This window comes from Octopus sinensis, linkage group LG10 (genome assembly GCF_006345805.1).
Source record: "Octopus sinensis linkage group LG10, ASM634580v1, whole genome shotgun sequence".
Lineage (NCBI taxonomy): Eukaryota > Metazoa > Mollusca > Cephalopoda > Octopoda > Octopodidae > Octopus > Octopus sinensis.
Genome location: NC_043006.1, coordinates 18,296,680 through 18,314,169, shown reverse-complemented (window position 1 = coordinate 18,314,169; position 17,490 = coordinate 18,296,680). Strand labels below are relative to the sequence as shown.

Genomic DNA, 17,490 nt, shown 5'->3' with positions numbered 1-17,490 from the left:
GATAGAAGCACTCCGTCGGTTACGATGACAAGGGTTCCGGTTGATCTGATCAACGGAACAGCCTGCTCGTGAAATTAACGTGTAAGTGGCTGAGCACTCCACAGACACGTGTACCCTTAACGTAGTTCTCGGGGATATTCAGCGTGACACAGAGAGTGACAAGGCCGGCCCTTTGAAATACAGGTACAACAGAAACAGGAAGTAAGAGTGAGAGAAAGTTGTGGTGAAAGAGTACAGCAGGGATCACCACCATCCCCTGCCGGAGCCTCGTGGAGCTTTAGGTGTTTTCGCTCAATAAACACTCACAACGCCTGGTCTGGGAATCGAAACCGCAATCCTATGACTGCGAGTCCGCTGCCCTAACCACTGGGCCATTGTGCCTCCACACACTGTGTATACCCACATGCATGCCATTGAGAGTGTGCATCATCATCATCATCATCATCATCATCATCATCATCATTTAATGTATGCCTTCCAGGCTGACATGGGTTGGATGGTTTGATAGGAACTGGTTAGGCAGGATCCTGCACTATACTCCTGGGGCTGTTTTGGCAGGGTTTTTACAGCTGGATGCCCTTCCTAGCACTAACCACACGGCAGAGTGGACTGAGTGCTTTTCATGTGGCACAAGCACAGGCAAGGTCAGTTTTTTGCATGGTTTTTATGGCTGGCTGCCATTCAAAACACCAACCACTTTAGAGTGGGGACAGTTTTTTTTTTCTGTGGCATCAAACACTGGTAGGGTCACCAAGTAATATGCAGGGCAGAGATGAAGAGGCAAGAATAGAATATATAGATATTTGCAACAAGCCCTCGCTAAACCAGAAATCTTTAAATAAGTATAACCCTAGTCATAAACAGCATCCCAATAAAGGACAACCATGCTTTATCAGTGTGTGGTTTAATATAAAGAACAGAACCACCATAAACCAAGAAAGCAAGAAATGTTACAATAACAACCCAACAAGAAGGAAGGACAAGTTAGAACAAAGAAAACACAAGATGTAAAGTATTCACAAACCACAAGCATTTCAAACATAAATTCCTGCTATCAGCAGCCTAATGGATATCATTCTGGTTTTGACACCTGAGCAGTACCATTCAATTTGGTGGTGTCAACAGTGTTACAAATATAAACACAGCTTAAGAATTAATGAACAAAACAGAAGAGGGAAACATTAGTGCATTATGTCCATTACAACTACACCTGCTTTTTATGACAAATACAAATATCAAACCTCAAACATGAAGCATTCCATATCAGTAACTATGAAACACAGAGATCAAACTACAACATAAAACAGAAATATCTTCAAAAAGGACACTGTTACCTTAAGAATTATACAACTTCAATCACACTAGCAAAGTAAATATATTGAGCAAAATTTACTGAACCTAATATGTTACCAATACGTGAAATGGAAAATAATACTAACCTAAGGAATAACCAACCAAGAACTTCAAACATAAAATAATTAAAAAACACAGACTAATTAAAACACAGTCATTGCTGCTGCACAGTCTATAACATATATTTCTGGAACAGGTAAACATAATTATAATGAACCAAACATAAACTGGCAGAATAATATATCACTTTAACTATCAAGCTTCAATTGACTTAAAACAACCCAACATAGGGATAAATCAGCATAGATCAATAACTATTGATTACAGAAAATAAATTCAAACAAATATTTCATCTAAAGACATCTCAAATAATATAAATAATATAAAACTGACTAAAACATTCAAATCGCAATGAAAGTGCTCACTAACATAATTAAAATGATATGAGTATAAACCGACCGAAGAGCATTATTATTTAGCTATCGGGCATTAATCTCCCACCACTTGAGAATAAGTCAATGTTGACCTATGGCTATTAAATAAACTTTAATTATTGAGAGTACTTAAACCAGTATTTACACTAACTTACACACACACGCACGCACGCACACACACACACACACACACACACACACACACACACACACACAAATACAGAGACACATATGCATCACCACAACAAGGAACTGAACACTTCAATACCAACTTGAATGTTATTCCTTGTCTTTAGTTAACACCAGGACATGAACATATAAATAGCCAATGGCTAACAGGACAGAACATGTTGTAACTGACCCTCAGGGTTGGTCGGAGGCTAAACAACAGCAACAACAACTGAACCAAAGTGCCAGTCCCTTACTCTTTTTAAAGAGAATGAGGCAGCCTCTAAGCAATCAATAAACCTGCTAGAAAAAGGTGCCAAATATTCTCAAATAACAGTCTGACATCTTTAATCCTTTAGCATTTAAACCGGCCATATCCGGCCAAAAGTATTCTGCCTGTTTTATGTTCAAACTGACCAGATCTGGTCTCTCACACCAACCCTACAATATCGTTTTAAAAATTAACAGCTACCTCATCAAAATCTCATAGCTACAAGATAATGCATGATTAGTTCAAAACAATGTAGATGTATAAGCATTAATTTTGGCAGAATAATGCGAACACTAAAGGGTTAAATAGGAAAGATGAGTTGGACTGCACAATCCGATAAATAGTTATAAAAATTAATGGGATGGTCATGACTGAAATGCCTTTGATTATAAGTCTACTAAGATCAGAGATGACTTGGACTAAACAGGCACTGTTCAAGAAACACTGGACTAACTTGCCCAAGATGCGGTCAGAATGATGAAACCATTCAGCACACATTCGTGCAATGTCCAAACATTTCAGACCTGTGGGCTTATGTCGAATGGCTGCTGTCATGTATGGGATGAATTCAGTTGTCAGCAGAGTCTTTTGTGAATATTGCTACCTTTAAGCAGGAAAGCAAGGCAGTTTCCCTTGTACTGGTGGCTATGGTGAAAGAATGTGTGTGATAGGTTTAGAGACAAACTCTTTCCTCTCATCAACTTCTTCAAGTATCACTTGAAGAGGAAGGTGAGAATAGAGAGGGGAGTTTTGTCTAATGAAAGGTTCAGCAAAAGGTGGATGAATGTGGCAAGGATGGTACAAATAAATGATGGAACCACCTTCAGCATGAACCTATAAAACAAAGAGAGAAAGAGCACCTTGCTCTCATGTTAATGTTTTTCCTTTTTGTTACCGAGGTTACCATGGTTCCTTTATATAGGATATTTTTTTCCATGGATAAACCTAGTTAATGTTATATTTCCTCCACTTATTGGGAACTCTTATTGTTAACAACGACTTTTGTGTTATTTCCCAGTTTACACATCCAAAAGAAGGTCTTTCATTCCCTTTTGATCGATTTCGAAAAAGTTAAAAATTCTACATTGTATTGTTCCCTCTGTGTTTAGTCCTACATGGCTAATAAAGAAATCTATATTGCATTTCACATTAAGAAATAAGCATGAAAGTTCCATTCCAAGCGTGGTAATGTACCAAGTCAAAGGTCATTATAAGGTTACGTTAACCATTTAGCATTGAAACTGGCCATATCCAACCCAAAATATTCTACGTTTTAAATTTAAACTAGCCAAATCCTTCCATTTACATATACCCTACATTGTCATTCTAAAATTAAACAATCACCTCATCAAAATCTCAAAGCTATGAGATAATGTATGATTAATTCAAAACAATGTGAATAAATTAGCATTACATTTGAATCTGAATGCTTAAGAGTTAAACCAAGATTTTAAACAATATTTTCATGTTTAGAACTTTGTTTGAAATATATTAACAGATGTTGTTGTGTGACCCAGACCATTATAAAAGTGTAGTGACGTCATATTCCAGTGTGCGCACATGCAACGTCATTCTTCAGTGTGCGTGTGCGGATCGTCCTTCTTCAGTGCGCATGTGCGGGGTTGGAACCTTCTAGAACCTTCTAGAACCTTCTGGAAAGGCATAGGGATGTTCCCTCAAGCGCATGCGCTAGAGACTGAAGGGGACAGTTACTAGGGCGTTTTCCTTAATAGCGCCAAGATGACCTGCTCTGTTGCTGTTGAATACCTGTTCTGTGCTGCTGAATTGTTGTAACAAGCTTACAAACGATAAAATTCAGCCTTGCTATTTCGCACCTAGTGGATACGAAGATACCAACGAATTTCTTTTGTAAATAAGAAAATAAAGAGATATATATTTTTTTAAGGTTGTGTTCTTGTTCATGACTGGAAGTTTCTGGAATCTAAAGAAGGAAATTGTGTTGCACCTAAGTTGCACCCCAAAAGTGTAAAGAAGCAACTAGTTCCCTTTACAAAAGCATCTAAAAGTTTCCAATGAGAACCAAATTTGACAAAACCTTTACTCACTCAAATATATCTGATTCTTCAGATTGGTTTTCTTCTATGTTGCTCTCAAAGAATTTGTCATCTATTGGTGAGTCATTCACAGACATTTTTGGTGGGAGATGTGAAGGTCAAGGTTTGGTAAACTAAATGGATAGAATAATGGAAATTAAATTTTTGAAGAGATCTGTATAAAGTTGTTGAAATACCATTTAGAAATGTACAAATGAAAGTATGTTAAATCAAAAAAAGTTGTTATTCATTTAATTTGAAATTTTAAAGCTTGAGTAAAAGAAGGGAAATATAACTGTGATTCTGAATAAACATAAATAGGTGCAGGAGTGGCTGTGTGGTAAGTAGCTTGCTTACCAGCCACATGGTTCTGGGTTCAGTCCCACTGCGTGGAACCGCGGGCAAGTGTCTTTTACTATAGCCTCGGGCCGACCAAAAGCCTTGTGAGTGGACTTGGTAGACGGAAACTGAAAGAAGTCCATCGTATATATGTATATATGTGTGTGTGTGTGTTTGTCCCCCCCAACATCGCTTGACAATCGATGCTGGTAACTTAGCGATTCAGCAAAAGAGACCGATAGAATAAGTACTAAGCTTACAAAGAATAAGTCCTGGGGTTCATTTGCCGTATGATGCATGTGTGTGAACTGCCATGCTATACGGTAGTGAAACATGGGCTATGAATGCCGAGGACATGCGTAAGCTTGCAGTATGCTTGAGTCAAGTAAAACCAATACCATAGCTGGGGGCCGGTGACCCGCTAGCTGGCTCCTGTGCTGATGAGACATAAAGAACACCTACTACACTCTCAGAATAGTTGGCGTTAGGAAGGGCATTTAGATGTAGAAAATTATGCTAGACTAGATTGGAGTCTGTTGCAGCAGCTGGCTCTCCAAGACTTCAGTCAAACTGTCCAACCCATGCCATCATGGAAAACGGACGTTAATTGATGATGATGATGATGATGATGATGACAACGACGATGATTATATTAGTAATAAAGTTGGGTGCAGACAAGCGATTTGTAGTAGAGAGCAATAGCGTTTGGAGCGAGCAAAGAGTTGGCGGCTGGCGACAAGATCGATCGAAAAGCTGTCATCTCGGCGGCGATATCGCCCACGAGTGTGTGTCCGGTAGCATACGTAACACACGGACGCATTGCGTTTATGCACGTGGCTAAGGCGGCTATTGCTCTCTAATAATCGCTTGCTTTTTATTTACTTAATGCATTCTTCACTTCGGCATACTGGGCAGAGATCGCATCGCATTCATGCACGCATTAGCTGTCTATCACCGCCTTAGCTATCATAAACAAACACAAGTTCATGTATGATATTAATCTTTCTTCTACTTCAATTATTACATGGTTTTCTCTTATAAAAATACACACATACAGGAGAAGTAAATTATACATATAATACTTTAAATGTGGCTCTCGATAAACAGTCAAAGTAATTACCTGATCAACAATGGGTTTTACTGCTAGTATATATGTATACTAGCAGTATACAGGTGACCAAATCTGATTTTCTACCTTGCAGTTAAGCAGATTCACTGTTTTAAAAATATCACTCAAGTATAATATTTTTTTAAAACTCAGAAAGTCTTTCCAAAATTTTCTTAGCTGTATCAGCTTGTCTTGGAGTTGTAATGAGTCATCTGACTCTTGAACATGAAAAAGTGAATTAATGGCTCCCACAAATTCACTAGTCTTTCAAGGCTCAGGCCTTTTGACCCATCTTACTTCTGTGTGAAGCAATAGGGTTTTAAAATCTTCATCTTCACAGAATTACATAAAAATCTATTATTCACAGTTTGATTTGACAATGTTATTTGTATGTATGGAAGTGTTGAGTGCATTTTCCATGTGTCCTCCAATATTCTTAGCAACCACATGCTGTCTGTGGATAATGCAACATATATTTAAAATGTGAGGAGCAACTGATTTCATTCTAGAAACAAAGCCTTTCACTTTTCCAGTCATGGCTGCAGCTCCATCTGATGCAGTGTTGATCAAATTAGTCGATGGAATATTTTTATCATTAAAATACTGCATTACTTCATTGAATATATCTTCTCCATTAGTTGTTTAAAAAAAACTTTTAATGAATAACATTTCTTCCCTTATATCATCTTCATGGTTGAATCTGACATAGACCAGAAGGATAACTTGGTTATGAATTGTGCTATCATCAACCTGGATAGAAAAATTGGGCGTTTGGAGAATTTCCACAATCTTCTTTCTCCTCAACAAAATTAGACATTTCATCCTGTCTTCTTGTAATTGTGTTATTTGAAAGTGGAATTGTACTCAGAGTAGGTTCAGCATCTTTTCCCAGAACCTCATTTGCACAAGCTATCATAGCAGGCTTGACAAGATTCTCACCTTAAATCTGAGGTGCTGCAACCTTGGCAATAATTTCAGAAGCCAAATAACTTGGTTTGAGTGTCTTTACTTTTTCAATATTTATCTTCTTTACAGTCAGGTAGTTTGATTAGCTGTATTTTCTTTTTATTCTCAAAATATTCCCGACCTTTACCAACAGATGATGGATGCCTTAATTTCTGGTGCTGCTCCAGCTTAACTTTCTTCATGGAATAATTTGTCATGATGGCATTACATTCAAGATACATAGGTTTTGAGTCTACAGATACAAAACCAAACACGATAAAATCTTCTTTGTATTTCTTCAGTTTTGCCTTTTTAGCAGTTGGTTCAGATATTATTACAACTGATCATAAAAAAAATTAAAATAATAAATATTTTATTTCTATAAATTTAAAGTATCAAATTTATTATTAAACAATATTATATAGTGATCTATTAAAAATATTGAATTTATTATGAAACTGTTGTGATTATAAAATTTAAATTATGTAATTCTTGATTGTAATATATATTATACATTATTGATTCTTATGGAATAACTAGCAGGATCGCCCGGCGTTGCTCAGGTTTGTAAGGGAAATAACTATAAAGCATTTTTAGAGAGTTATAGCCCAAAAAATGGAAAAAAAATTATGGTAAATTTTTTTTTGAGAGTTAAAACGGTCGAGTTGCGTCCCCTAGACAGTCTGTGGTTTGTGTTTCTGATTCTCGACCCCATGTCGAATTTATCGATGTTTTTCAGAACTGGGGGAACTTTTCGAAATTTTCTCTGCGTTAGTTTTGAATTATGACATTGGGCTATGTGTGTGTTAAGTTTCATCAGAATCGGTTGAAAGCTGTAGTCAGGGTGAGGGTACAAGCTAACAGACACACAGAAACACACAGACAAACTGCCGTTTATATAGAGAGAGATTACTGAATTTTGTTTTCTTATTATTATTCTGTCTTCATATAAATTATTATTAACTAACAGTGTCTTTATTATCGAACAATATTGTGTAGATCTGAAATGGCTTCAATTTTTTATGGCTCCGAATTCTCTGGGGACCACTGGTAGGTTTCAGGGACCACATTGGGAATCACTGCTTTAATCAATACTGGATGAAATGAATATTGAAATTATTTACAAATTTTGTTAGTACATGAAACATGTTATAATTTACAAGTTCCAGTAGAATATGTGACAAAGATAATATTCCTAGCTGAACTTATCCCCTTTAATTTTCTTGTACTAGAAACTTCCAACCCCAGTCAATACTAACGCCAGATAACTTACACAGGACATTTTCATAATAAAGAAGAAAAAATTAAAAGGCTTTGATCTTTTTCTTTTAAACAAAAGAATTTTGATAAAAATATATATAAAGGATAGCTTTGTGGTTGAAAAATTTGCTTCACACCCATGGGTTTCTGGGTTCAATTCTGCTGTGTGGTATATTGGGTAAGTGTCTTTTACTGTAGTCTTAGGTTGATCAATGTCATGTGAGTCAAATTGGGAGAATGATTCTATGAAGAAGCCCGCAAGATGTGTTTGTGTGTATGTGTGTGTGTTCATTTACATGTTTACTGCTCTAGTATACTAGGCTATCAAAGGTTACTTTCAATGAACAGGCATCGTTAAAATGGGACCCTGCCCTATGTTTGAAATTATCTCTATTGATAGGGTCAATGAAAGACACCCAAAGACAGTGCCTGAGCATGGTCATAGCACACTGACTGAAATTAATAAAAGAAGAAACAATTCTAGGTTTCAAAACATTTTTTAATGATAAACATCCAAATGTAAAGACAATGTTAAATGATTTTTCTCGGTGTAAATATATGCATACATGCATAAATGGAATTTCCTTCTAAGTAGAAGTTCACCCAAAACAAAAGTCATGGAAATTATTAGGATGAATATTCTTTGGGTGGGAGATCAGAATAAATAAAAGAATGCAAGTGAATGTGTCATGTAAAGTGGGACGGGTGGGGGGTTGGTGAGGTGCACAGCTGCCTTCAGAGACAACGGTAAAAAATCTTTGGTTTCATAATGGTTGAATCATTCGCCCAAAACAATGAGATTTTTGTTTCTTTTTTAAGACATGTAATAGTAGACATGTAGTGGGGGAATATTTATATTGATAGGAATCATTAATTAACAAGAAAATAATTATACATACATACATATATATATATATATATATATATATATATATATATATACTAGCAGTATCGCCCGGCGTTGCTCGGGTTTGTAAGGGAAATAACTATATAAGCATTTTTAGAGATGTAAAGTATAATAGCCATCTCAATATGGCTAACCACAAAAGGGGGGGGTGTTACTGTAGCTTTTTACGTTCTGAGATTTAATAATAAATTTTTAGAGAGTTACTTCCCTTATATATGCCAAAAATGCATTAAAAATGGGAAAAATTGAAGGTAAATTTTTTTTTAAATCATAGCCTCATCGTAGACGCGCGCTTATACCCAGAAGGGCTCGATATGAATCACAACTATAAGATACCCGGTTTTGGTTAAACTGCACCACAAAATGTGGGAGTAGTTAGGAATATAAATCGTAGGAGACAGACAGCACACAACCTTACTTTTATATATAAAGATATATGCTTTTCTCGGACTATCCTTTTCCTTCTCTCCAGTCATTTTACGCTTTCCTTTCTGACAAAGAACCATGCTTGAAATGTCACACCCCCATCTTTTTTCCATCTTACTTTCTCTGAGCATCAATCTCATATATTCGCTGTGTACATCCTTTTGAATTGTGTTGTTTTTCCTATTTTTGTTTTTTACTTGCCTACATATATATATATATATATATATATATATATATATATATATCAGCCTAACCCACAACCCACCCTTGCTTTCCCCACTCTCACCTGTCCCTCCACACCACACCACCATGCACACACTAGCACTGACTACTTCCCAGCACCCACACCATCATCCACACACCCATATATGCTCTCATATACACACACACGTGCACCTTCATTTTGGGATCACCACTACTTTATTATCTTCCCAATATATTTGGTGTTATTTTGCTTCAGTGTTATTTATTTTTTACATTAATCTTAATCTTATTTCGGCCAGAGTTCTTTCGTCACACTCCTGTGACCGCATCAGTGGTCCTTTGTTTTCTTCTTTCTTATTTGTGTCTCTCCTTACTAACCGTCAGCCATTTTGTATTTCTATTGTATGTCTTCATTTGTGCATGCTTATATCTCTATGTGCGTCTATGTTTATTTAGTGTGTGTATGTGGGGGGATGCCTGTGATATTTGTATCTTCTGTTTATATACGTTCATGTAATTAGTATTTTGTTTTCGTTGTTGTTGTTTTTGTTTATTCTTATTTTGTTCATGTGTTTACATCCACTTATTATTATCATTACATATGCTTGTATGTATAACAACGATACTAGTAATAATAATAATAAATCAAATCGAAAAAAAAAAACAATATATATATACATATCTTAATCTTATTTCGGCCAGAGTTCTTTCACTTAGGTGCAGGAGTGGCTGTGTGGTAAGTAGCTTACTAACCAACCGCATGGTTCCGGGTTCAGTCCCATTGCGTGGCACCTTGGGCAAATGTCTTCTAATATAGCCCCGGGCCGATCAAAGCCTTGTGAGTGGATTTGGTACACAGATACTGAAAGAAGCCTGTCGTATATATATATATATATATATGTGTGTGTGTGTGTATGTGTTTGTGTGTCTGTGTTTGTTCCCCTAGCATTGCTTGACAACCGATGCTAGTGTGTTTGCGTCCCCGTCACTTAGCGGTTCGGCAAAGGAGACCGATAGAATAAGTACTGGACTTACAAAGAATAAGTCCCGGGGTCGATTTTCCTCGACTAAAGGCGGTGCTCCAGCATGGCCGCAGTCAAATGACTGAAACAAGTAAAAGAGTAATATATATATATATATATATATATATATATATATTTACAAATTGAGACAGGGGTTGTAAATGCAACCCACCATGGGATACCATATATCCAATATACTGCTAGTGAGGTACCCAACAAAGTTAATACATAAATGTTAAGAATTGCGATACAATTAATTCGTTTATTGTATTATATGGGCAAAGGTAAAATGTTTTACCACAAATTCATAATACAAAATAAGAAAATGGAGAAATACATCGAAATCAAATATCAATTACCAGATAATACTCAATCACATACTTTATTAAACCACCACATAAGAAACTATAAGGTTAAACATAATAATGCAGGATAAAACAGTGTACATGAAGGAGTGTACATAAAATAGTAATGTTATACAATAAGTAGGATACATATAATAGAACATAAATATAAATATAGACTATATATTGTATGTAAACATCTTTTATATATATATATAATGTATGCATCTATAATACACACACATTATAAATATATATACATATATGCATATGCATTAGAATATGTGTGTATAGGTGTATATATCTATATATATAGATATATACACTGCATCCTTTAAAGCCCTCATGCTTTCCGAAATCCGCCGAAACTACACCTGATTATATATACACTTTAGATGAGTTGTAGTGCACCTGAGCACTGTACACAATTATTATTATTATTATTATTATTATTATTATTATTATATATATGCATATGTTTGTATACATGTGTGTGTGTGTGTATAAAAATAAATATTGCGTAAGCAATGCAAACAATGGAAAATAATCTAAACACTCATTTTATATATACTCAGACTTTCAAAAAGAATTTAGCTATTTAGGATCTACACAAATTTTATATATACTCCACGAAGTTTGAAAGTGTTTAGTCAGAAAAAATTATTTTTTAAATCTGTAGGTCAAAAGGTAAAGATCCGGTATTTTAAATTTTTGGCTATCTTTCGTCTCTAGTAGACCTTTCCGTCGATTTCCGTAAAAAATGTTATTTTTTTTTACATATGGGCTTGCGGGAACTTTTGAAGTAATGAGAGCGAAAGAGACACATTACTCTCTCTGTCTCTTCACACACACTAACAGAAGCACTTCACTTACACAACATACTGTCTGTCTCCCACACCCCATCAAACACACACACACACATGTACATCAATGCTTCCCCTGGACGGTAACTTCAAAAGAACTTCCCTCGTCATACAATCGCTTTCTCTTAGTCTCTTTCGCTCTCATTACTTCAAAAGTTCCCGCAAGCCCATATGTAAAAAAAAAAAATTTTTTTACGGAAATCGACGGAAAGGTCTACTAGAGACGAAAGATTGCCAAATTTTTAAATAATAATAATAATAATAATAAAACATTGTGTACAGTGCTCAGGTGCACTACAACTCATCTAAAGTGTATATATAATCAGGTGTAGTTTCGGCGGATTTCGGAAAGCATGAGGGCATTTCTAATCTTTCTGATGTCTAAGGATGGATATTTATGCGTATGAATCTTTTTCTTTTTATTTTGTTTCAAATATAATTCTAGGGAACTGAAAAAGCTGTGTACGATGCCAAGCGAATTTACGATAAGGGGATTGTTTGTTTACCTTAGCAACGAATAAGTTTCAAATTCTATAAAGCAATGCAAACAATGGAAAATAATTAAAACACTAATTTTATATATACTCAGACTACTCCACGAAGTTTGAAAGTGTTTTACTTACAAAAAATTAATTTTTAAGTCTGTAGGTCAAGCCAAGCGAATTCAACAGTTTACATGTTTACCTTGACAACGGTAACTCTCTATCTCACTCCCTCCCTCTCTCTATCTGACTCCCTCCCCCTCTCTCTCTCGATCTGACTTCCTCCCCCTCTCTCTCTCTAGGACTAAGGTCAAAAGCAAAAGATTGTCTCCCTTAGACCGCTCCAGCATTTCAATAGGAATCTCTCTCTCTCTCTCTATCTATCTGACTCCCTCCCCTTCTCTCTCGATCTGGCTCCCTCCCCCTCTCTCTCTATCTGACTCCCCCTATCTCTCTAGGACTAAGGTCAAAAGCAAAAGATTGTCTCCCTTAGACCACTATCTGGATTCTACTCTGACAGCTTGCGGCCCCAGCATTTTAATAGGAATCTTTCTCTCTCTCTCTCTCTCTCCACTCCCTCCTTCCCCTTTCTCCCACCTCTCTCTATCTGACTCCCTCCCCTCTCTCTCTCTCTGATCGGTTGTGTTATTCTTTGCTCCGCAGTGAAAGATTGTTTTTGTGCTGAAAATTGTGAAAATTTGCTGTTTTGGTCGTCAAGACCACTTCTTTTCTGCTGTTGCAGCAGAGTTTTGCTGTTCTTTCCCCCCATGTTTCAAGGGGGAAGCGGCAAAAAGCATGAATTTGCCACCAATTTCTTCCGAGTCGGAGGAAAACTTTGAAATTTTGTTTGAAGGCGAAAATGTGGGAGGAGGAAGGTAAAAGTATAGAGGCGTCTCACGCGAGCGTTACAAAAGCAGACGACAATATGTCTAGCGAGACTACGACACAAGCGGGAAAGTCAAAAATTAAATTTTGCGAGTGCAGCAGATACCCTGACCCCAACGTTTGTTTTGTCTGTCAACGTATTGTCCCCTCTTTTTCTCAACCTTATGGTGAATAAAGAATTTCTCTCTCTCTCTCTCTCTCTCTCTCTCTCTGTATATATATATATATAATAATAATAATAATAATAATAATAATAATAATAATAATAAACATTGTGTACAGTGCTCAGGTGCACTACAACTCATCTAAAGTGTATATATAATCAGGTGTAGTCTCGACGGATTTCGGGAAGCATGAGGGCCTTAAAGGATGCAGTGTCATATATATATTGATAAAACGGTAAGATAACAAAAGAAAGAAAGAGACCTCAATATTATGTAAATAGAGGAAATTTATCTATACAATATGTTACATTACTCGGTAGTCAAGATAAAACTCTGAGTTTCAGATGCCGAAGTGGAAATCCACAACACCATCTCTTCGGTTATCTGGCTATTTGAAAACGTTATGAAAAAATACCGTTAAAAATGAAGGGAAATTACTCTGTTATAACTCTGCTTTGCCTGTGTACTTATACATCGCTCGCATTTTTCGTCATAAAAATTATATAAAAATACATAAAAATATATAAAAATATATAAAAATATATAAATTCTTCTTGGGACATAACACAGAAAGCATGTTCTATCCGTTTTCTTTAGGGGACCAAAAACGTAACAGAAATTTAGTCACATGTGGGCATGATCCGAAAAGCTCTGTCCTTGTATTTAGACATGTGGTAGGGTCTAAGCTGCTTTTCCAGATAAGCCATCTCTCCATGTCGCATAAACCGCACCTTCCGCTGCCGTTAGTATAGGGCTTACATCTGGCCAAAATCTTCCATTGTATGTTATAATCGACACCTTTATCTCTCTGTCTCTATTCTTCTATCTACTGATAAAAAGCCTTTGTAAACTGTGAATTCCCTGTCTAGAACTATCATACATACTCACTTTGCCTCTGATGAAGGAATACCCAGTGTATGGAGATGCTAACCTCTCACTTGGGATATCCTTGGAAACAGCTGTAAGATATCCAATAATTAATTAATTAATTAATTACTTCAAATTCACCTTTCTCTAATTAAGTATTCTAAATGATTTGAGATACTCATCCTGCCTATATGTCAAATGCAAAAGATTGTCTCCCTTAGACCACTATCCGTAATCTACTCGGACAGCATTCCAAATCTATATCTCCCTCTCTATATCTCCCTCTCCCCCTCTCTCTCTCTGTATGTATATATATATATATATATAATATATATATATATATATATATATATATATATATATTATATATATATATAGTACGTTTAAATATTTGTTGTGCAAGATTTTTTATGTGAAGTCGGTGTTGAAATATAACAATATATATATATATATATATATATATATATATATATATATATATACTTTGATACTTTGATACTTTGATAGGTTTCGGCCATTATTGGCCCAGGCCATGTCTAACTTAATAGCACCACCTGGTGAAGTTTTCAAGTCAGAATTTGGGCACTATGGCCCACTCAAGTAGAGAGTTATTGTTTACAGAGACATATCCGGTGTAGGGGGTTTATCCGGGATTTCTTGAAGGAATCTGTCCAAAGACTTCTTGAACCCTATAGGGTCAGTTTCTGTTTTAATGTGTTTTGGTGTAATGTTAAAGAGAGCGGGGCCAATTGAGGTGAAATAATTGTGCCGTATTGTTGTTATGAGATGAGAGTGCGATTTTTGTTTTGGGCGGATGGCACGGGGCCCAAGCCTTGGATGTACCTTAAAGGTGATGCCAACATCATTTGGGCAATGCTGATGGAATATTTTCCACATCATGCAGATGATGTAGCGCTCACGACGACGTTGGAGAGAATAGAGTTTTAGCTTTTCTAGTCGACCCCAATAGTCGAGGCCTGTCATGCCATCTATCTTTTTTGTGATTGCCCTTTGAGGTGCTTCAACTTTTATGATACCTTGTATTGTGTGGGGAGACCACAGTGGACAACAGTATTCAAGGTGGGGTCGGGCAAAAGTGGAGAAGAGAAGGATAATGGTGTGGATATCTCTCGACTGAAAGTTCTGAGAATCCAGGAACACATTCTGCGGGCCATGTCAACTTTGGTGTTTATATGAGTGGCCCAGCTTACGTTGTTGTCCACAATTACTCCCAAGTCTCTGATGTTGTTGGACGCCGCGAGAGTTTCACCTGAAGGAAGGGAGTATGGGAGTTTCAGGGCATCCTCTTTTCCAAAGTGGATTAGCTCAAATTTATCCTCGTTCAGCAGCATATTGTTTTTTTCTGCCCATTGGATAACAGCCAGTAGATCTGACTGAAGGCATGTCCGGTCACTCGCCTCATTTATGACCTTCTGTAGCTTGGAGTCATCTGCAAAGATTTTTATGTTGCTGTGCTTGATGATGTCATTAATGTCATCAATGTAAATGATGAAAAGAAGTGGGCCCAGCACAGTGCCTTGCGGAACGCCACTACTGACTTTGGCTGGGCTTGATTTTACCCCTTCAACTACAACATGTTGAGATCTGTGTATATATATATATATATATATATATATATATAGATATATATATATATATATATATATACACATATATATATATGTATGTATATATATATATATATATATATATATATATATATATATATATATATACACACATATATATGTATGTATATATATATATATATATATAGTATATATATATATATATACACACATATATATATATATATGTATATATGTATATATATATATATATATTACACACACACACACACACACACCACACACACACACACCACACACACACACATATATATATATATAGATGCAGCACAGAATTTTGTCAGTGAACAGCTCGCGGTCTCAAAGCGACGAAAATATTTTGACAAATTGAATTTAAATGTCAAAGTGAATCTAACGGTTTTTGTGTGTTTCTTCCACGCTGCAATTGTTTTCGTTCCAGCACACGATCTCAGATCAAGTCACTCGCTATGCAAGTACATCCCCGTAAATATATATATATATATATATATATATATATATATATATATATATATGTCTGTAAATGTAATATGGGACAATTTTTCGATAGCCATGATAAAACTCTGAAACTCGGAGTTTTATCATGGCTACATTTACAAATAAATTCCTCTATTTACATAATATCGAGGTCTCTTTCATTCTTTTGTTAATCAATATATATATATATATATATATATATATATTATTATATATATAAAATATATATTATATATTTTCCTCTAATATATGTATGTATGCTTGCTTGGTGAGGAGGGTGTTTATTGGACACCCTGCGGGATGAAAAACAAAACCCATCAAAGGGCGGAGGAACTCTTGAGAGTCAATGGCCATCCAATAAATGTCTTAAGGCTGTATCTTGCGCGGGGACGTAGAAATAATCGGACTGAATACCCGATCGCGCGGTTAAACCATTGGGAGTGAAGGACTCCTAGACTTTGTTAGGGCATCCTTCTAGGAGAAGGTAACTCAGGTAACTGGGATAATTCCGACATAAAACCCGCGGCTCAGTGGTTACCGATGATGTTGACTTGTTCTTCTTTTCGGATTATGGCTGCTGTTGCTTAGTGAGTGGGATTGACTCAGTGCACAGCCTTTCCTCACTTTAAAAAAAAATCTTATTGCACGATAACAACATTGATTAAGCTTCGTGCAATGGCCATACTCGATAACGAGGGGGCAGCCACCATGTATGTATGTATACGTAATTACATGGTTAGTAGTATGCCGATTAAAGCACTTTCACTGTTTAGGCTACCTGATGTCATCTACAGTTTTGATATAAATGTCACTGGATCTACCTCAGGAATTTTGCAGTGTTCGTTGAGTTTTTAATGAATGAGGGAAACGGAAAATGGAGTTTGCAAGAATCTTTATTCAGTACAACGATCGTTTCGACCCATTCTGCATCAGTCCCTTGTCGGTGGGATACTTGCACAGCTGGTAGTGTTGCATCCACCAATGCAGATTGAATCTCATCTGGTGTCTTATTTTAAATAATATACTCGGTTTCGCCTGGTATGTTGTTGTCGTCAGTATGTTGTTTGCTATAACCTAAAATACAGGGAAGAATTTTACATTTTTTATTCAAATCATTTGCATTATTTTAAGAAAGACGAAAAAAAAAAAATCTGGACATAGCCATATGATTAACGTTTTATATGTTGAGTTACGTTCCTTGAGATCCTCTACCACTAAAACTTTCCCGATTGGTAAATCCATAAATACGAGGTAATTTAAAATAATAATAATGAAATTATTGTATACAG

At 36.1% G+C, this 17,490-nt stretch overlaps 1 protein-coding gene across 1 annotated transcript in view; it reads right to left on the bottom strand.

The window, feature by feature from the left end:
• Positions 1-12,417, bottom strand: part of LOC115216336 (tetratricopeptide repeat protein 23-like) — a 190,548-nt gene extending 178,131 nt beyond the window's left edge. Inside the window, exons 1-2 of the mRNA XM_029785562.2 lie at positions 12,322-12,417; positions 4,293-4,414 (exon numbers count right to left, since the gene is read on the bottom strand). Coding sequence (XP_029641422.2) covers positions 4,293-4,378 — 86 coding nt within the window. The 5' untranslated portion in view covers positions 4,379-4,414; positions 12,322-12,417. The remainder of the gene's footprint in view (positions 1-4,292; positions 4,415-12,321) is intronic.
• Between the last annotated feature and the right edge of the window lie 5,073 nt (positions 12,418-17,490).